This window comes from Diaporthe citri, assembly GCF_014595645.1.
Source record: "Diaporthe citri strain NFHF-8-4 chromosome Unknown scaffold_5, whole genome shotgun sequence".
In the NCBI taxonomy this organism is placed as follows: domain Eukaryota; kingdom Fungi; phylum Ascomycota; class Sordariomycetes; order Diaporthales; family Diaporthaceae; genus Diaporthe; species Diaporthe citri.
In genome coordinates, this window is record NW_025064850.1 from 2288204 (window position 1) to 2309370 (window position 21167).

At 55.5% G+C, this 21167-nt stretch overlaps 5 protein-coding genes across 5 annotated transcripts; 4 read left to right on the plus strand and 1 right to left on the minus strand.

The window, feature by feature from the left end:
• Positions 1-1903: 1903 nt before the first annotated feature.
• On the plus strand, positions 1904-3891 carry INS49_011291 (uncharacterized protein; the record flags this gene model as incomplete). Its single annotated transcript, XM_043172010.1, has 6 exons — positions 1904-2215; positions 2447-2581; positions 2687-2909; positions 3044-3334; positions 3401-3511; positions 3620-3891. The coding sequence occupies 6 exons, from the start codon at positions 1904-1906 to the stop codon at positions 3889-3891; spliced, it is 1344 nt and encodes a 447-aa protein (XP_043023755.1).
• A 1447-nt stretch (positions 3892-5338) lies between these two features.
• INS49_011292 (uncharacterized protein) lies at positions 5339-7749 on the minus strand (the record flags this gene model as incomplete). Its single annotated transcript, XM_043172011.1, has 4 exons — positions 5339-6358; positions 6413-7139; positions 7243-7585; positions 7698-7749. The coding sequence occupies 4 exons, from the start codon at positions 7747-7749 to the stop codon at positions 5339-5341; spliced, it is 2142 nt and encodes a 713-aa protein (XP_043023756.1).
• A 3699-nt stretch (positions 7750-11448) lies between these two features.
• On the plus strand, positions 11449-12883 carry INS49_011293 (uncharacterized protein; the record flags this gene model as incomplete). The annotated part of the gene is made up of 3 exons (XM_043172012.1): positions 11449-11657; positions 11727-12633; positions 12782-12883. 3 exons carry the CDS (start codon positions 11449-11451, stop codon positions 12881-12883), a joined length of 1218 nt encoding a protein of 405 aa, XP_043023757.1.
• A 1409-nt stretch (positions 12884-14292) lies between these two features.
• On the plus strand, positions 14293-15537 carry INS49_011294 (uncharacterized protein; the record flags this gene model as incomplete). The annotated part of the gene is made up of 3 exons (XM_043172013.1): positions 14293-14500; positions 14622-15093; positions 15162-15537. The coding sequence occupies 3 exons, from the start codon at positions 14293-14295 to the stop codon at positions 15535-15537; spliced, it is 1056 nt and encodes a 351-aa protein (XP_043023758.1).
• A 1114-nt stretch (positions 15538-16651) lies between these two features.
• Positions 16652-18514, plus strand: INS49_011295 (uncharacterized protein; the record flags this gene model as incomplete). Its single annotated transcript, XM_043172014.1, has 6 exons — positions 16652-16769; positions 16884-16953; positions 17011-17549; positions 17616-17718; positions 17777-18067; positions 18487-18514. 6 exons carry the CDS (start codon positions 16652-16654, stop codon positions 18512-18514), a joined length of 1149 nt encoding a protein of 382 aa, XP_043023759.1.
• Between the last annotated feature and the right edge of the window lie 2653 nt (positions 18515-21167).

A 21167-nucleotide genomic window follows, 5' to 3' on the forward strand; every position in this document is an offset into this window, starting at 1 on the left:
CCACTGCGCAGATCCACCACGCTCCTGGTGGCAATGCCATCGGGAAGCGACTTTCCGGCCCGCCGGATCTGCTGCATTTCCACCCATCATTTGCTGTGACCCAGGTCGTACCGCGTCGCACACCCACGTCAGTGGACTCGATCGGCGCCTCTGTATTGCTCAGAAATAAATAGCCCTCGTACAGCCCTCTCGGCCGGACCCGACATGGCTGTGCTCTGTCGACCTCACTGCATCTCGTGCTTCCCTCCTTCTTGATGTATGTGCTCTCACAGCGTTCGGGAGGTACCCAGGAACGCAGTCTCGAGGCGGCGGATCTCTCCCGATACGACCAGTGATTGACATGTACACTGCTTGGCGAGATGCGCGAGCGACCGCTCGCCTCGACCATACGATTTGTCTCGATCGGGCAGCAAATTGTCTGCATTCAGCGAAACTGCTTTTTCTGCTCTGTCACTTCGTGTCTGCGTAATATCAATGATGAGGCGTTGACAGATACGAAGAAACGTTTCATCTCCATTTCAAAATGTCGCCTGAGAAGAGGACCGGGCAATAATTTGCACGTGCTGCCAAATGCCTACAAGCCTGCGTCGAATAGATTACGGCTCCCAACAGATTCGCCGGAGTCATGAGTAGTGTAGCACAATATTTGCTGCGGACAATGAGATATTTTATAACACGTTGACGGTGCAGAGAAGAGCCCGAATGTAATTTTGGTTTTAGTTTCAAATCAAGGAACCGGAATCGTCCGCGCCTCAGATGTCTACACGCGGTGGAGAAACAGGACTGGTTTTGTTACACCTAGGTTGGCAGTCAAGACTTGCTGGCCGAAGTACATTAAAACGTTGAGCGCCCATCTGCTTTCATTCGATGATGTCCGTCAAGCATGACCAGACGGCAGAGTGCCAATGCAGGTGGCCAATAGATATCGGCTCCTAAGTCGGGCGACCTGTGATAGCGGGCTTTGCAGGCCCGGGCACTTTGTGCAGCAGTGAGTTGCGTGGGTTCTGCTGGGTCGTGTACGGTCTCCGCGATACCGAACATACAGTACCATTTTTTCGGCGTTCACACCACATTCTAGCTGTCGCCCTTATGCAATGCACCGCATCTGCAAATGACAGCTCAATGCATCCTGCAACCTCTTCGATGGGGGCTTGGCGTTGCGTGACAAAATCGCCGACGTGCCTTTTTCTCGGCTGCCCGAGAAGAGCCATTCCACACCTGCCGGGTCAATCGCCCCCGTTGAAGTTCGATCGGCCGGGCCGGCCCCCACAAAACCCGGCCGCATCGCCGTGACCAAGACCGCGCACATCGACTCAAGGGATCTGGCTGCTCCGCCTGGGATTCCAAGACAACTACACCTAGACCTACATTTGGCTCAACTGTATGATCAATACTCGTCACGAAGGCCAACTCTTTTCCCCATCGCCTAGCACCCTGGCGGTACAAGATGGGGTTGATTTCCGTCGACTTCTCGCTGGACGGTCCTGTTCAGCCATCAGATTCTGCAACAAAACGTCCTGTTCATGTTTTGTTGAAAAGTAAACAAGATTACAGACCAACGCGGGAATTTGTGTTGCTTCACGAGAAATCGTTGATAAACTCTGGGTTGACGGATCGGAGACAGCCTAACAGGGTGCCCTGCCTGCTTGTCCGAAGGATTTGCTGCCACTTGTCGACACAGCCGGCTCGCCTTGGCATTTCAGCCTCACTGCTGATCGACTGACCTCACACCGCGGGTCTGTCTTCTGTGTACGTGATGACTCTTGCCGTTCTATTGGACAAACCTGGTTCCTACTCTTCAACGCAAGACGATCTCAACGCTGTCGCCTAGGTCCGCAGGGGAATGAGGAGGCTGCCTCAAGTTCGCATCTGCTCAAATCACACGCCAACGTGGTCGACCAAGATGGATCTCGGGCTCTGGGACCAACTGGACTTCGCTGGACTCTCGGCGGCTCCAGAGTCCAGCGAACATGTATTCGATGACTCTCTCCACCACCTCAGCGCCGACCACTCAGCCGGAGAGTCGTCGTCGTCGTCGTCGTCGTCGGCGACCCTCTCGAACTCTCCACAACAAGCCATCGTACCGCGCGCGCCCATACCGATAGCCCCCTTGGGTGCAGTCACTAGGGATCCTGTGAAGAAGAAGAAGCTTGAGAGGAGAGGGCATTTCAAGTCCCGCAACGGCTGCTTCAACTGCAAGAAGAGGCGGATCAAGGTAGTCACGACGCTTCCTGAGCCTTTGCCACCCATCTGACCGCAACTTGGGCTAACCCGACTCAACCTCCAAGTGTCAAGAGACTCACCCTGCCTGTGGTCATTGCATCAAGGGAAAACTGAAGTGCGAATACCCAGCCGTACCCCAGATAGTACACCAGGTCAGCCGAGCCAACCCGCACATAATGCGAGTTGATTGGGGACAACTAACCTTGGACTTGACGGGATCCAGCCGAAACACCAGATACCCCTTTTCACCATGCAGGACATGCGCTTCTTTCAGCACTTCCTCCAATATTCGTTCCCCCACCACCCCCTTGGCAACGACGCGATCTGGACCCACGAAGTCCCATGCTTGTCTTATAACGTGCGTAAAAATCTGCGTGTCTTGTCCGTACGACAGCAGCAGCAGCAGCCTTCCTTCTCCACCAGAAAATGCTAACCTCCGACGCTGACGATCTTGTCCACGCAGTATGAATTTCTCATGCACAGCATCCTTGGTCTCGCCGCCTCGGAGCTGATCGCATCCGACCCCTCGCTCGCCGAGGCAGCCATGGCTCATCGCCTCAAGTCTATACAGGCCATCAAGCGCAAGCTGGCGGACAGCAACCAGGGAATCACCTATGCTGAGGGAAATGCCTTGATCGCAACCTGTTTTGCTCTCACCTTCCAGAGCGTTATCCTGGAGGACGGCAGTAAGCAGCTCCCGCAAGACACACCCCGCCCCGGGTCTATTGTGCACCGTGCCCGCCGGCTTGTTGGTACTCGTTCACACCCAGGGAGGACGCCATTCCATTCCTTTTCCTGACCACTGACTCCCACTTTACAGTGACCGAGTACATGGCCTTCATCCGGGGCGTCATCATAGTAGTGATACAGATGTGGAAGGCAGGTGTTAACTTCATGTTCAAGCACCTTCTTGAACAAGACCAGAAGGATCTCCTCAAGCCTCACATAGACAAGGTGACTCTTCCGGATAGGATGTGGGAATGGAAGGCCGGGGCCTTGGCGTCCCTTGCGGGGATAAAGAACCTATGTGCCGGGGACGACCTGAAGATGAAGTACCTTCAGATGACTGAAGATATGGCCAACGGGCTCCACGAGGAGTCGCCTTATAAAGGTTTGTAGCCGCGCCAGCTTTTCAGCCTCTGTTCTTCGCTGTGCTGACTCCCATCCCACGCAAAAGCATACAAGGCTATGGGCGATCACTACTCTTGGTGGATTATGCTCCCGCACGAGGAGTTCTCCAGGATAGTGGACCCTAGCGACCAGGTCTTCACGCTGCTGGCTGCCAACTGTATGTCTGCACTCAACCCCAAGGATCCTTTCCAACAATGCATCATAGTCTTCCCTCCCTACCTAAAAAGCTGTATATCAAGACACACCCACTGACTTTACTCCTCAGGGATCGCCATCAAACAGATCATGGCCGTGATCACCGAGGTGGAAAAGGAGTGGTCCCAGAAGCAGAGCGACAAGGGCAACGTCGACGAGGGTATGGGCCGGTGGCTGAGACATCTCAACCGGCAGGTCGAGCCAGACTTTGTCCGCTACAACCAGTGGCCAATGTGGGTGCAGGCGCAGCTCGAGAACGACCCGTGCTTCTTTGGGAAGGCGTCCAGGGCCGGGAAGCCCATAGAACGCTCGTGCGTGGGGTATGCGAAGCTCATTACGTGATTTATTGAGCTGCGCAGCCTCTCGGTTGTGTGTGTCTCAAGGTCTGGAGCCTTGTCCAATATCTTCGGTGCCCTGATACATTTGTTGTCCCGATCTCCGAGTCTTGTTTGCTACACGCTCTGGATATAAGCTTGTGCGACCCCTGGCCCCGCTTTCGCGTGGGACGAAAACAGCCATCGTCGGGGTGTCTGATTTCTCATGTTTATATCGAACTCTAGACATGTTTGGGAAGTTAATAAATACCACTCAATCTTTGGTCGCAACTGTAAAGGCGATTTTCACGTCAAGTCTTGGGAAGAGTGCATACTCCCCCCTCGGATGTGTAAATCTCCAAGTGAAAACCACGTATGATTACTTATGGTTCGACGATGTCATATCCGAATTCTTGCGTAGGCTTCATTCCCAACGCAAATGTAACGACTGTGTCTTTTGTAGTAGTGGTATAACGGACATACCTCTATTCCGATGAGGAGACTCGCGATAGCTGCAAGAAGCTGGTTTTCACTGTATCTACCACCCAGTATAGCAACACTGCAGAATGGCTACATACATGGATCATGAATTGTGCTCCAAGTCTCGAGGCCATGCACCAGGTTTGGGATCGCATACTCTTTTGGTTGGGTACTGTACATAAATCCAGAGCACGCCCGGAAACGGTCGAGGCTCAAACGCCTTGTTACACCCAATTGGCTCTAGCCCACAATTGATCAGCACAGGGTCCTTCCCTTATGAGTTAAGCTTATCGGCCCCAGCGGGGTGGTCCTGTAGGGCTGAGGCCGAATGCAACCCCCCTGCATTGTGTTTTTTTTTTTTTGGGAGAGGGGGAAGGGGGAGGGGGGCTCCAAGTCTAGATGAGATGATGCAACACACTCTGCGCTCTGCAAATCATCTATCTCCCCGGCCGTTCATGCATCTGCATAGTGAGGTTTTTCTTCTGCCTCAAACTCGCTTGTTGCCACTCCTCTCTTTGCGACCTTTTGTAGGTCGCCACTCGTTTGTTCGGCACGTTACATACAACCGTCCGTCTAGTCTCGGGTGGCGCGCGAGACATCCAGCACTGAGACCTTGGACGTGCTCCCTCGTCTCCCGGGCAAGAGAGAAACAAAAGGGCAGGGGCGGAGGGGGGAAGTAGTAGGTAGAAAACAAGGAAACCACACTGGTATGCTAAGACTGTTCCTGGCTAGAGTAGTCCGTCCAATGTAACCAGTTTGTATCCGCCGTTTTACGGTCGTCCACCATCTTGTGGTTGGCAGCGAAGCATCTCAAGATGACCTGTAGCATTGAGCACTGTAGCTGTCGTCTATGGTCTATCTATCAATCGTTGCCAATCCGAAAGCCCGGTGAAATGAGGCAGACCACTGCTGCCGTCCTGAAAACGCCTGACCACCGCCGCCCTGTAAATGTACATGCTAGTGTATCAAGTCTGATCAGAAACCATCACGCCGTCTCAGTTGTTTCTATCAGTCGCCTTTTGTGGTTTATAATCTGGCAGCTCGTCGAACCATCCTGCTGGCTCGTTGTACTTGTACGCGTGGAATTCATACCCGTATGGCTTCGGTTCGATGCAGAAGAGCATACCGAGTGGCACGTCGAGGTCGGCGATGCCGTCCCGCGAGAGATCCATGAAGTATGCCATCAGCACACGGCAGACCGACCGGTGGCTGATAACCAGGACGTGGTCCGTAACCCGCTCAATCTCCCGGACCATGTCGCGCAGCCGCGAGATGACCGCGAGGTACCCCTCCCCGCCGACGCCGGGATAGATGTAGTTGAGCTTGTCAGCGGTACGCTTCTGGTATTCGTTTGGATACTTGACAGCAATCTCATCGTAGGTCATGCCTTCGAATGTCCCCGCATTGAGTTCATTCAGCATCTCCCAATTCTTAACATCGTAGTCGTCATCATTGTCGAAGTACGCTGCTGTCTCGATAGTCCGGTGCAGCATGGATGTCCAGACGCAGAAGTTCTTCTGCTGAAGCTCGTGGTACATTTCGGGGTACGGAGGAGTGTCGTCTCCAGCCTTTGGGGGGAATGAAGACTGAGCAAGTCTGTCCTTCTGGTCTATGAGCCATTCCTGGCGTTTCTTGGTCATGAAGTTGTAAAGTGCTGCTCCGTAACACTGGCCACGGTCGGTCAGGTGAGAGTTGCCGCCTATCTTTTGTAGTTTGTTGTCCTCGCTCTGGCCGTGTCGGGTAATCCAGATCTGCCTGGGTGCCAGGTTGAACGTCGTCAGGTACGAGGCGATGGTCCCGCTCAGGAAGCCCTTCAGCCTGTGATGGATCACCTTGCGGCCCACGTCTATCATCTGGATGTACTGGAGGTCCCGCTCCTCCTCGTACTGGCCAAGCGGTACGTATGCGCTCTCGTACGCCTGTACCCTAGCCTTGAAGTCCTCCAGTGACTTGGCTGGGTCCTTGTCTTTGTAGTCAGGCCCGGAAAGCTTGAGGCGCATGTTGGCTTCCAGGAGCTATCGACAGTGTCAGTCCTTGTTTCGGCCAGAACCTTGAGGTTGAATACGTACGTTCTTGTCCTGGCAAATGCTCTCAATGAAGAGGATGCCCAGTTTTGGCTCCCGCTGTCGTATCTTCTTGACGAGAACCTCCCTCCTTGCTATTGTGCTGTTTGTCGCATCCAGGATTCCAACGGCACCAGAGCTGTTGACGAGATAGTCGAGTAGTTCGTCCAGGGTATCCATGGCCACTTTCTCACGGAGCTGGGCAGCTGTTGCATTTGTAGGGTCAAAGAACTTGGCAGACTGGTCAAAGTTGTTAACATCATGGCCTTCGCTGAGGTTGCCGTTGGTGGGGTCATTGTTTAGGTGTACCGTTTTCTCGTCATTTGAATCGTTCAGGTCTAGGGCTGTTGGCTCGTCCGAGGAGGATTGAGTGACGCCGTTCAGCAAGATAGTGGCAGCCTGCAGTCGGCCATCGACGCTCTTGGTGTCGTCAGAAGCGGTCGGGGCCTTTGGAGGCTTCTGACCGGCAGCGATCCGCCTTCTGTTTCCGACGTTGAAGATCTTCGTATTGTGCTGCTGCCATGACAAGTAACGCTGGATCTTCTTGGTGATGTATGATTTCCCCCGCGCGGGCAGCCCGACCATAATTATCACGAGTTTGGCAGCAACGTCCCTCTCTGCGATTTTGCCATCGGGCGACACTCTCGACCTTGTCATTCCCGGAATGCTCAGGGTGGTGGCGTGGGGCCGCACCCGTGGTGTCTGGCTCCCGGAATTTTGGCGCACAGGTGGACTGGACAAACAACGATCAATACAACAGACCCATGGCGGCAAGATGTAAAACCAAAAAGACAACATTGTTTCCCTAGGAAGCAATGGGAGGGAGAGGTACTCACATTCGTGGCGACCCCGGCGCGGTCGAGTTGGCGGAGCGCGCGTATGGTGAGTCAAAGGAATGTTCGCGGGGCTTCTCGCGGAGCGTCACCAGAGGGTCTGGTACACCATTGATGCCCTTGAGGGCGTTCACCAGCAATGGGGGAGCTGATGGCGGCGGAATGAGCCCCGGGTCGCCGACGCTGAGCCCGTTGGGCGCATCGTGTTGGCGTGCATTTTCTTTGGGCTGGCGGGGTGGGCTTTGCGATGAGGACTTGTGGTGGGCTGCGGCGGCTTGGGAGCGCATGACCTGTTTGAAGAGGGATGACGACGATGGCTCTTTCGGGTGGTCCCAGTAGGATTTGTCTTGATTCCGGATCTGGTCAGCCGGGGGATTGGGTGTGTGGTGAAGAATACGGCAGATGTTGTAGGGAAGAATTTGGAAGGGAGAACAGTCGGTGCAGGAAAAGAGACGAACCTCTGGTGTGATTATTTGGATGGGATACTCCGAAGATCGCAGCGGAAGCCATGATTTTTCTGGGGGTGGGCGTCGCAGCTGCCAGGATTTGAAATTGGGGCGCACAGGTGGTGAGCGGGTGCCGGTGCGGCTGCTGGTCTGCTTGCCTTGGGGTGCTGTGAGATCGAGTTTACGTATGTGCCGGCCAATCGGTGACTTGCTTGGCCTTCGCTGGCAGGGCCTGGGCAGGGGCGTGCTGCGGCAGCTGCACCAGGCGCAAGGTGCAGGTGCAGGTGCAGGTGCAGGTGAGTCCCCCGGCAGTGGAGTCCAGGGCCCACGTCACTAGCGGGGAGGCAAACAGACAGGTGCTGTCGTGGTGGGGGGTGAGGCGAGCCCGGGCGTGACGGGGGGCGGGGATCAGGTTCGGAATTTATCAGGGTCCAGCACCAGTCAGTCCACACTGCCAGCTGCTCAGCGGGCAGGCTCTGCAAGTTTTTGCAAGGCTTGCAAATCTGGCAAGTCTTGAAGGCTTGGGGAGGACGTGGGTGGGCTATGGTTGAGGGCTGTGGCAGCCGGAGGGTCCAGCTGTCGTGTGTAGGCTTTTCCAGTTCTTATTTTCTGCCAAGGTGTGAGGCACAGCACGCTACGGCTGGCTAAGAAGGCTTGGTTGGAACTCGAGGAATCTCTCAACAAACTCTATGAATGGGGGCTAGGTTGGTCGCACGCAGTTGGCCAGGTGAAGCTCTGGGCTTAATATCGCAAGTGCTGAGATCTGCCAAGCCGGATCAGAGCGTCGGGAGCAGCCAGCATTGACTTTGAATAGATAGGACGACTTCTAAATCGGACGTGGGGTGACTCCCTTCACGTCTGAGGCCTTTATGTTTGGAGTTTGGGGGGAGCCGTTACGGATGGTGATGGACGTCTAAATTGGGACGTATTGGCAGACCTGGGACTGTTTTGGGAGCCAAGTGGACAGCTGCGCTCCCAAGGCGGCCCCAAGAGATCTTAATCTCAGAGGGTCTAATAATGTATCCAGGCCCTGGGTGCAGGTGCTCTGGATAAAGTCCGACTGGGCTTCCAAGCCTCTGCCCAGACGCACCTGCTGCAAACACCGATTGGAGCCCGGGAAACAGAACAAGACGGACAGCCACAGGACGTGTCTCCGGAATCCGTCTCACCTTGTCGTCGGAATGCGCGTGCCTGACAAGCTGACAAGGTACAGAGGTACCAAGGTAGCCAGCGGCTGGGATCGCCAGGGAGGGGGCCCAGGAATGGGGCATGTCCACAGCAGATGGCCTGGGGTCGATCATGACTCTGATCTCCTTGGCGCGCTGTCCATCACAGACTCGGACTGTCAGAGTATGCTGGAGTATGTCCGCCATGGCACTGGACCTGCACACTGGACCTGCGCTATGGTCCGCCACTCTGTACTCCCCGAAGGCAAACGCCAACGCCTGTTCCGGGTGCCTCAATCCTTCCCTCCAGCCCGTCTTGCCGTTGTTTCTAGGGGGGAGACCTATTCCCCGAGAGCCCAGCCCTACAGACACTGGCCTGCGTGTGTCGTGCACACATCTGACACGCAGCACGGTAGACTGCAAGGACAATGGTAGGCTACCTCGAGTTCCTCCTGTCTTATTGCATCACCCAGGTTCCACTTTCCGAGCAGACCCCAGTTTATGGCTCCGCTGTCGTCAGAGCGCGTCTGACGACCCAGACCTTTTGGCCGCAACTCTACTGACCTGCATTCGATCTCCTCTCAACTGACGCAAACCATCAACTCCTGCCTAACATCCGGGGGCAACACTCAACGTGTCACGATTACCGCATATGCCCTCGTCTCCTTAATGTCATGTTCTGCCAACCCGAGCAGTCACCAGTTCCTGAGGGAATTAATTCAGTTCGGGGCATATCCGCATAGTCGCTGGACTGGGCTGGTTGAGTCTGAGGTTGATGGGTTGAAGTGGGCCCCTTTTCCTACCAAGCTTATTCATGAAGTCTTCATGAAACCTTCTCTGATGAGCAGTGGAAACCATTTTGTCTTGAAACAGACTGCTTCTCAAGACGCGAGGGCATGAGACACACACCTCGCTTCCCTCTTCTTTATTCGGTGAAGAGTGATACACCGACAGAACCTGGGAGCCAAGCCGTTGGCAGTTTAGGATCGACAACCGTGCCTGTCGGTATCGCATGCCCGACACCCGCCTCAAGGGAAGCCCTTGGGGTCTCAACCTCAACGTACTCCCAGCCACGGCCCCCATTGTTTCATTCCGGATGGAGACATGGAGAAACGCCCAGTTCGCGCGGAGGGGTGCCGGTGCCAGCTTACGACTCCCCGCGAGGCGAATCGTCCCCGGTGGCCGAGCGAGAAACCCGAGTGGGGGATCTCTAGCATTGAAGTGTATCTGAGTTAAGGTGTTGTGGCACACGGGAGACGCCGAGCTGTCAAGTCCAAGCCCTGTGGCCGAGCCGGCTGCGATATCAAACAGCGAAACGAACCCCGAGCAGCCTCAAAACAATTGCCTCGTAATGCACAACCCTGGAGAGAAAGGGCAGGGGGGTAATGAAAGCAGCAAACCCCTGCAACAAACTACCCCCACGCCGTGAGGATTTGCGAGATCTGAATCTCTTGGTTGCCATGGCACAGTAGACGGCTGAGACTCACCCTGTATTTGATACCGTCCTTGTCCACAGGTTCAGAATATTCGAGGCTGCCGCAAGGGTTAGTCTGTGGTCACCACAAGGACAACAAAGATTCACGCCAACAGTGTACAATACCGGCCCCAATTGCTTGGTTGCCGGCCCTGGGCCTATGTATTTCGAGTCTGACACGTCCATACGTCGGTTCAGCTACTGATACAAGAGGGGATGCTTGGTCTGAACTGGTATCAACAGCCAGAGGGCATTTCACGTGTAAATTCTACCACGAAGACGGATTCTTGACGGGGACGACGTGGTCATCTTCGCACTCGCCCACAGACCTAGTATGTATGTTCGTCAGATAAACTTGATGAAGCTGTTCGATGGTCCAAAAGTTCGAGTACATTGATAATGCAATTGTGGTTATGGCCATCTTGATCTTGAGATCCAGAGATCTCTTCGAGGCGCGTAATTTTGTCCTTAAAGGCACTTGCCTGCTTTTCGGTAGGCCCTCCCGCGTTGGCCATCAAGGTGCCTGTCAGTTTGGGGGACCCTTGGACCCGCAACCGCTGCAATTGGGTCGCTAAGGGTACCTGGGTACTTGAAGAGAGCTGTCCGCCCCACATAATGCAACCTGCTGATAAGATCTGCCGCATTTTCGCGATTGCCCTCCAAGAATCACGTCGAGAATCGCGACGCCTTGACTTTGTGCGACTACATGGGTCGAACTTTCCCTTCTCTTGCACTTCGCCAAAGAGCTGTGTGACGAATCTCTTCTACTACCTCTCCGTTGCGGTTCATTCACACCAGGATAGTTCCTCACACTGTAGTCATCTACGCATGCTCTTTCCCCCCTCCTCCCACCGCCGCCCACTCGAATCCAATCACACTACATCGCGAAGCACCATGCGCACCTGCCAAGACTAGGAGATCTCGACAAAAGCAGTCTTCGACGAGCTGGTCCTGAGCTCGACCCAGCATCCTCTGATTGCTTGCCTACGACCGCCGTGAGAGTACCGACCTGGTGTGGTACTCGGTCATTTTTGGAGCTTCACACGATACCAGACCTCTGGCGACGACCACCCAATAAGAAATCATAGGCAAAGTGGGCACCCTTTGCTCGAACGCTGGCACAATGGCCGCCGTGGATACTCATGCTTCCTCCAAGAACATGGACGACATCATAGCGGCCCAGCAGCAGGTGGTTAAAGACATCTTGCCAGTCGGTGTCAGCCACGGCGTCTTGATCCCTTTGAAGACCACACTGGAGCTTCGTGACGACCACCGCTGTGTCAACGTGGTCATCACGCGAGTTCCTGTCAAGAGCGCCAATGCCGTCATTACGTGAGCTCCCTGCTGCCCAGCTGTCTTTCCGGGCCCAGGATCCTGTGGACTAATCTAATCTTCCTGCAGCTTGCTTCGCAATCTCCTGCCTGAGGCTATTGCTAAAGGCATGCCTCATTTGCGTCGATGTGCGAAGCCCGTTGACCTACCTGCCCACCTGAAGCTTCAATTCATGCACGACGATGCCAGCAGCCGACAAATACACACAGGAAAATCGCAATGGATCTACATCATCGTCGGACCCGCAGCCAATTTATCCAAACAAGAGCTGCTCAACGGTTTGTGCTCGGTCGAGGGACTTGTTGATGCCAATGGGTCAGCCCGTGGCCCGTGGCTCTCTACTATTCCAGTCCCCTCTCTGGCCCCAACATCCCAGATCCAGGCTGCGATGTGGTCTGAGCAATATTGGCCTTGTGTGTACCGAAAGAACAACCCGCTTGGTCCCCACCCTAGCATGGTGACCCGGTACACGGACGAGATCAGACCAGATGCGTCCATCTGGGTGGGCTTGGCACACCAAGTCGCCGAGAAGGGCAAGGAGGCTGGTTATGGTGAGCCCATGGGCGCTTGCATCGTTCATCGTGGTCCAGATGGCTGCCGCATCGTGGCTCTAGCAGCCGACGCTCGGTGGCACAAGCAAGCGAAGACATGCAGCACCGGCAACCCGATGGCCCATTCAGTTATGCGGGCAATCAGCATGGTCGCTCAGAAGCTCGTCCGGGCAGAACAGAGGGAGGGCGGAGGGCCCGAGCCGATATTGGAGTTCGAGGCATTCCAGGACAAGCCTCTGCTCGATGAGGAGCAGAAGGTCTTTAAGGAGGATCACCCAACGCCGGATGGATACCTCTGCCACGACCTTGAGCTTTACGTTACCCATGAGCCCTGTGTGATGTGCTCCATGGCGATTCTGCACTCGCGCATGGGCAAGGTCGTGTTCAGCGAGCGAATGACTTTGACGGGCGGCATGACATCGGAGGTCCGTGGGCACAATCAGCCACATCTGGCAGAGTTTGGCGGCGGACATGGCCTCGGACTCTTCTGGCGCAGAGAGCTGAATTGGAGCTTGGTTGCATGGGAGTGGGAGGGCCAAAAGTGCGTCCAACATCACGACGTTCACCCCACAGTCCATGCTTGACCTACGCAAAGTTGCAACCGGAGCACTAGCAACCATGGAGGGAGATGATGAGCGAAAGGAACCTCGTGGATGGGGCTCGTCATCGCCTTAAATCGACCTGCAAGCCCTCGAGGCAAGATCTTCCGGCTGTGAGATGGCTTATGAGCGATATTAGGCTTCTGTGACATGATTGTCTAGCCACAAGGTTCAGTCATGCTCGACGGAAGGCTTCGTTCAGCATGGGGCTACAGAGACAGTTTCCCACTGCCGATAAAGTGGAATAGTCCTGCGATTGCTGCTCTACTGCAGAAAGAGTTGTTTGTACGAGCGCCGCCTCAAAGCTCTTCATCATTAGGAAGCAAATACGGCTGGATGCTGAGCATTGCAAACAGGCCGCGGCTAGATAAGTGACCACTTTATTGTCAGGGCACTTTACAGCTGTTAGAGGAGCCTGCCCTCTTCCGGGTAGGACGTGGAGCCTGGCAGGAGATCAGAACCATTCAATTCAGGGCTGCGGCAGGAATGCCCATATCTAGATAGTTGGCCTGTGGAGGGTGAGCCGTTAGGAGTAGAACCGAGGGCAGCATCAAGTGCGTGCCAGTCTTACAGTCTATGGCACCTTCCAGGAGTTGCTGAGTGACAAGCCTCGAGATCAATCCTCGTAAAGAATCTTACATAGATTAGCCTGAAAAGTTCCAATAACTCCGGTCAGTACCAGTGCATGTGACAGAGCGATGTCTCACATCTACACTCATATGCCCGTTGACAGGCAACTGGGCGGGTAGGTTGAGTGACGGGAGGAGAAGCAGAGTTGGAGGGATATTCCGGTAGCCCAGTTATACCCAACACTTTCCTTTCCTTAGATGTTCGGCAGGCACTGAATTGATATTTGGACAGAGAAAGGCCTTGTGTCCACCGCGTTTCTGTTTTGATTCCTGCCTGTTGGCATTTATTTTCTTGTCCTCAGCACCACCGCCTGAGCTTGCTGATCAGCATCCACAGCAGGCCTTTTGCCTGGCCCTGTAGCCCATCTTCTCTTTGCATATCAAGACTGTTTTGCTAATGAAAACCACGGTCACAACTTGATCGAGTGCATGTAACGGTGGTTGAGTGGAATGGATAACAAGTATCCCAGCAGAGGAGCTGGGCGCTTCCTGTTTGGTCGATAAATTCATTTGCGGGGGCCCCCCTCCAAACTGCTTGACATCAACCCAACAACCAGCACAGACACCGATGCCGAAGGGGCAACAACTTGTCTGGAGCATATGTGAACACTCCTCGCGACGGACGCGACCTCCGACGCGTGTATCCGCGGCCTTTCTCACCAGTGTTAATAAAGGCACAGCACGGATATTCCCCCTTCATTGTCCCCCGCCCGACTCTTTGCCCTGGACTGCCCGCCGCAGCAGCCGTTCGCCAACGACCACGTTCTGGATTGAAACCTACGAGACCGTCGAACTGACCCGGACGCAATTACGTGCACTCCGCCGAGCGAACCGTCTTGCGACACGCGCGACCACCATGCCCGCAGCAAGAACTAAGAAGGGCGACGCGCCTACCGCCTCGGCAATGGCGAACGATGCCAGCAAGATGAACTCAGCCCCCGTCAAGCGAAAGCGCAGGCCCGGCGAGCAGAGATACTACGCAGTGCGCGCGGGCAAGATTCCTGGTGTCTACATGTCCTGGGCTGAGTGCCAGGCCATGACCAACGGCTTTGCTGGTGCCAACTGTGAGCTACTTACCGACCCTTCCACCCCCCACCCCCCAAGGACATTTCTCAAGCCACCACCCTTTCAGCAATAACCCAACTGCCGTCAACGTTCCGCCACTGACAAGGCAGCTTTGAACAGACAAGTCCTTCAGCACGCGTGAGGAGGCTCAGCTCTACGCGGCTGGCAAGAACCCCAACCCCGGCATCGCACCCACTCGTTTCTACGCCGTCGCGATCGGCAACAAGCCAGGAGTATACACGGAATGGAGTGAAGCGCAGGCGGCTTATGTGGGAGTAAAGGCGCCCAAGTACAAGAAGTTCGAAACGCGGGAGGCGGCCGAAGAGTGGATCCAGAGCATCCAGCTGAGTGCTGGCCCAGCGCCCGAGGAGACGTTCGACTTTGAGGATGAGGATGAGGACGAGGAAGACGATGCTGGAGTGAGCCCCGCAGCAAAGAGGACCAAGCTGTCGAGTGACGAGATCGCTCTGGCTATCACGGGCGAGACCGTCGAGGACCTGCTCGAGATCTACACCGACGGCAGCACCCTCTCCAACGGGCAGACTGGGGCTGTGGCAGGGGTGGGTGTGTTCTTCGGCGACGGTGACCCAAGGTACGTAACAGCATCTGACACCGGCCGCCTCTTCCTCCATCGCATGAACCCTAGCTGACGTCACGCAGGAACATCTCTGAGCGGCTGTCAGGAACGCCCCAAACTAACCAGCGTGCCGAGCTGACCGCAATCCTGCGAGCGCTTGAGACGGTCCCCGTGGACCAGGGAGTCATGATCTGGTCTGACTCCATGTACGCTATCAACTGCGTGACGGAGTGGTTTGTGAAGTGGGAGAAGAACGGCTGGAAGACGCACAAGGGGCAGGTGCAGAATCGCGATCTCGTCGAGGCGGTCCTCGTCAAGATACGGGAGCGCGAGAGCCACGGCACGACGACGCTGATCAAGTGGATCAAGGGCCATGAGTCGAGCGCCGGGAACATCTCGGCGGACAAGCTCGCCGTCGGCGGCGCGAACATGGCCAAGTCGGGCAGGGGACGCCGTTGAGGGCTGCCTTTTCTGATCAGGGTTATCTCTTCGGCCCTCATCACGGCCAAAGGCGTCCGCTCGAACTTTGGGACGGGAAGTACGGGCAGAAAGCTTCTACGATACACGGAGCCCGCAATGTGTTCATTCTGGGAACTCGCATCCTTAGGGGTTGAAACCTCGCAGTGTCATAGCGACGCAGGTGTCGAGTATTATATCGTAGAGCTGGTGCGGTGTGAACTCTTTGGAAGCACAGGCACGGCCTGCACTGGCTCTAGGGCTTGCAGAGAAAGGAGGACCTTTGTGGCTGGACAGTCCTGGTGATGTGGGATGGTCAGGTCTTCACAACCCCCCCCCCCTTTTTTTTTTTTTTTTTTTTTTTTTTTTTTTTTTTTTTTTTTTTTGGGTGGGCGCGGCGTTGTAGGTTACGTTTGCCGATATTCTGGCCTCGAGCTACATTTTAGACACGGTTCAGCTGTACACAATTACTTGCGCTCAGGCACATAAGAACGAGTCCTTGAACGGATGATTTGAATTGAGTGTTGTTCGTAGATCATCAACATGCATCTGCAAGTGAGTCGGTGTTTCTGAAGGGTGTCTGTATTATGATGTGTTTTGCATGAGCTGTGTACCGAAGCATATCAATCAAATGGCGGATTAGCGATCCAGATCGGCACAAGTGTCGGCCGCCTCGGCGCTTCCTCCGGCCGGTCGTCGGTGAGCGGGACGCTTGGGCCGAGAAATAATTTTGTATCGTTGCTGTGGCTGCCCTGTACCTAAGCAACAAGATAGTCACTCCCCTTTCTGCTCTTCGGACAGCGAGGAACAAGGCCCGAGGCGACAGCAAGTGCCACCGGACGGACACCGCGTTCAATGCGACAGTGCAAAGCAGAGGTCGAGGCGAATCCGCACGGCAACTCTTGTCACGGCCCCACCTCTCAGAGCCACATGACAGGTCAACTCTACAAGCCAATGAAGTCTCAATCTATCTCGATCAGTCAAGCATACCAGTACCCGCCGAAGTCGTTGACCGCCAAGGAGTGTTCCGGAGTGACATAGACGAAACCGACCCCAAGCATTCCATCCTCCGCTACGAGGCAACGGCTCGTGGGTTCAGACGAGCGCAGAGTTCAAGATGCCGACCCTAGAGGTGAACAACTTCAACATCGTGTTATCCGTCCTGGGGGGATGGATCTCCTTGTTCGGCTTGGTTTCGTACCTATGCAAGGAACACTTCTACCTGTCCGAAGCATGTGAGTTGTGCCCGGCACCGTTTCGTATGCGAGGAGGCACTGCATCTCGCTTTTGTCGTTGTGCCTCGGAGAAATAAGAGAACCACCCCCCAGGCTGACCCAACCGCAAATCAGTGATATCGCTCTTGGCGGGCGCGGCATTCTCGCCCCATGCGAGTAACCTGATCAGACCCCTGGAATACGCGTGAGTAGGACTCCAACCACACGCACCAAGGACCAAGTTGATCGAGCTGTGTCACAGCGGATCCCAGGAGAGTCTAGACTCGATCATCCTCTACTTTTCACGCCTCGTGCTTGGTGTCCAGCTCGTCCTGGCGGGAGTGCAGCTTCCCAGCCGGTATCTCAGAACGGAATGGAGACCTCTCGCTATCCTGCTGGGCCCAATCATGACGGCCATGTGGCTCTCCACAAGCATCCTCGTCTGGGCGCTGGTCCCAAACCTCCCCTTCCTGCACGCGCTTGTCGTAGCGTCGTGTATAACTCCTACCGACCCAGTCTTGTCCAACGTGATCGTTAAGGGGAGATTCGCCGATCTCAACGTCCCCAAGGATCTCCAGCACATCATCACTGCCGAGTCCGGGGCGAACGATGGCTTGGGGTACCCCTTCTTGTTCCTGGCCCTGTACATAATCAAGTACACTGGCAACGGGGCTGGTTCGGCACCGGGAGGCGTCCGCATGGCAATGGGCATGTGGTTTGGTGAGAATTTGGGCTACACGATCATCTTGTCTGTAGTTTACGGCGCTGCTGTGGGATGGGTTGCGAAGGAGCTCCTGCATTGTGAGTAGTGGCCACCAGGGAGTCGCACATGTCTGTGGTTGCGCATCATTACTAACCGGCACCCAGGGGCCGAGAAGCACGACTTTGTTGACCGCGAGAGCTTCCTCGTCTTCGTCTTCTCGCTCGCCCTTTTCATTACCGGCACATGTGGTATGATTGGAACCGATGAGTATGTGTCCTGCGAATCCTGCCCCATCTCGAATGCGAAAGCTCATCACGGTCAACAGTGTCCTGGCATGCTTCATCGCAGGGAACGCTTTCACCTGGGACGACTGGTTCCGTCTGGAGACCATGGACGACTCCCTTCAGCCCACCATCGACATGCTCTTGAACATCGGTATCTTCATGTGGTATGGTGCGGTTGCTCCTTGGGGCAAGTTCCTCCACAACGACGTTATCCCACTCTACCGGCTCGTGCCTTTGGCCATCCTCGTCCTAATCTTCCGGAGATTGCCCTGGGTATACGCCATTCACAAGAAGATTCCCCAGATTGAGCGCGCTCGCCAGGCCATATGTTGGTTTCTTTGGCCCGATTGGAGTGTCTGCTGTCTTCTACCTATACATCACTCAGGAGTTTTTGGAGACACTGAGAGACGGTAATGGGAAGCTTAGGCCTGATGGTAAGTAACAACACCCCCTCCTAAACCCCCACCCAAGCGGGCAAGCACCCATTGCTCTTTTGTGGTGTATCAGCGCAGCTGTCGTGCCTCGTTACAAGAGAAACTAAAGGGCTCGAAATTCAGAGTTTGTATCACAACGCTCTTGCTCTGTCCTCCACTCCGAGAATGGAAATAGTTAATTTTAGATCTTGCAGTCAACAAATTGCCGGAGGCCGTGCTTGTAGTTGTCTGGTTCCTATGCATCTGCAGTGTGGCAAGTCTAGACCCTATCCATGCAGCTTGTTACACAGCTTGGTTCTAATAACAAGCACAAACAGGTCGTTCATGGCCTCAGCATACCTCTAGGCAAGCTTGGATACTATCTACCAAGGACCATTTCTCGGAGCCTCACTGAAGATACAGACACCGGTGTGGCTACGAGCCCCAGGAGCCGCCTGGACAGATTTGCTCTACGCTTACCGACCTTCTCTACATCACGCCAACAGTCTCAGAATCGTGATCGAAGGAACTCATCTGAACCGGATAGCCGAGGGTCGTCTCGTGTTAACCCCGCCAGGGCTGTTTGGCGTATCGGTGGGACAGTCATTCCAGCGGAAGCCCTTCCGGCGCAGCAGGATCAGCAGATACATTCTCCTCCAGAGCGCCCCGAGCCACCGGTCGCCTCATGCGACCAGCCAAGGGGCGAGAGAGGGACGATCAGGCCGCATATGCCTGGGCAGGAGGTTGACAGGGCTCCTACGCCTCCGCCGGCTACACCTCCGCCCGCTCCGGGCCTAACAAGCCGCACAATACGGTTTCATGATGAGCCCGCGTGATGGTGATCATTGAAGGACCGGAGACGTCTCTCCATCCAACCGGGTCGATATTCTTGTCCTAGTGCCAGATTGTCGAGCCGCCAGGTCAGGCCAGGTCCAGGGAGATGGCGTTGCGGATCATGTTTGCCGCTGACTGGCACCTGACAACCGGTGGGCGAGATGACGTGGAAGGCAGGAGCCATCTTGGCCTGCTCTGGACATTGCGTGGAGATGTTTCGCGGCCGCAGTCTCAGGCCACAGAGTGAGAAGCTACCGGCGGACATTTGATGCTTTGGAGATCAGTACATTGAAAACCAATGCCCACTGCAACATCATTCAGCTCCAGGGAGGCAGGGGCTGCCAATGCAGTATCATGTACCACCAGAAGCCACAATGATTCCCAAGCTGCAGACGCGATGCGATCATCGTCGATTGTGCACGCGCGAGCTCCAGCCCAGCTCCCGCAACCGAAGCTCCTAATTATTTTCGTCGTCAGTTGGGAAACGGCCCCATGGGGCCTGGACCCGATTGGGGTCGGCTAGGTAGAGCACCAGAGTTAATGTTTAGCCATTCGCGTCAACGCTCATGCAGGTCACAACACCTGCCAGTTCTCTCTGCCGGGATGCCCTTGGATGTGGACATGTCGGAGGTGTGCTCAACTCGTCACTTCGAAGTGGCGACCACTCAATTGTGGTAATAATGATGGCAGCTACTGTGTAGAGCAGTTAGTCACCGGATACGCCGTCGTCGTCCATGGCTAGGCAACACACAAATACACTCACCCTTACACACCCACCTCTGCTGCTAGGTAGCTGGGCAGTCGCAGGGTCAAAAGAGGCCTAGGTCGCAACCACTTTGGGACGTGCTGTCGTGGCCTATTGACAGTTCGCAAAACAATGCCCAGTTCAACCGACCGACTGCGATCAGGGTTTTGGTGAAGGGAGCGGGAGTTTGGTCGTAGAATTAAATCCCGGATGGTTTAGTTAGTGCCAGACCGGAACGCACGGCCGCCTGCAAGAAGGTCACCTCTCATGCAGGCCCTGCATGCCAGGCGGGGGAGCATCACGTCTGAACACAGCGGAGGCTTTGTGCGAGAGTTCGGCCGGCGAGTAATCGCAGGGTATTGGGGGGCCGATTGACAAGGGGAGCAGGAAAGCTGCAAATTGGGTGAGGGGGATACGAGCCTCCTCATGCTCCTCCCCTCCTGCCCTGGACTGCGTGGGCGGAGAGAGCCCACAGCCACAGCCACAGCTGCAGTAGCTACAGTTGCAGCAGCAGCAGCAGCAGCAGCGGTGTCGGTCGGTCTGATAATGCACACAAGGCTGCTGTGTGACAGGCTACGAGCATCAATTCCCATGTCCGGAAGTGACGGTGACATCAAATCTCGTCGGCCCTGCAGTGCTGTGCGCCAGGCCCTGCCCCGTGTGGCCGCACAAGCTCATTGTCCAGGCAGGCAGATGATACCTAGATACAGCTGCAGTGGCAGCCAACAGGACAGGGCAGGACAGGACAGGACAGGACAGGACAGGACAGGACAGGCAGGCAGGCAGGCCGTTGCAAGGGATTGCGAATAGTTGCACCGCATATGCCGGGTGCATGGCCTCCAGCTTGCGTGATGGGACGGCTGTGAGGGCTGTAAAGGCTGCGAGGGCTTGGCCCGCGGACAAGCCCAGGCTGGCCACCTGGGCACACAGGTACATCAACAAGCAGCCAGGCTGGCGGAGCACACGCACACACATGATGGGCAAGCAGTGTACCCTACATAAGGGGGCAGGAAGGTTTGTTGGCTTACGTTGCAATATAACACAGTACCTGCATGGAATCATTGATGCTAGGACGTATGAGCACAACAACGTTTTCTAGGCGTGGGCCAGGCAAGGACAACAAGACGAGCCCCCGCCACCGCCACCGCCACCGCCAGCGGCAGCGGCAGCGGCAGCAGCAAGAGGGCAGAAAAAGCAAGTGCGGTCTCAGAGCCGACGGTTGCAAAAAAGGGAGACGATAGACACGACACGGACGGAAGATGCCATTCTGGCCGTCCCCATGGGGAATGTTGGCATAAGAATCAAAGATATCCATCGACAAAAGGGTCTCAGAAGTCAGAGCCCCCGGCGTGCCAGGGTCCAGGAGCTGCAATCGGTCGGGTATCCTAGGTAGGTACCGATTCGATCCCTCAGACCAGACAGACGGGTAGGACGGGCAGG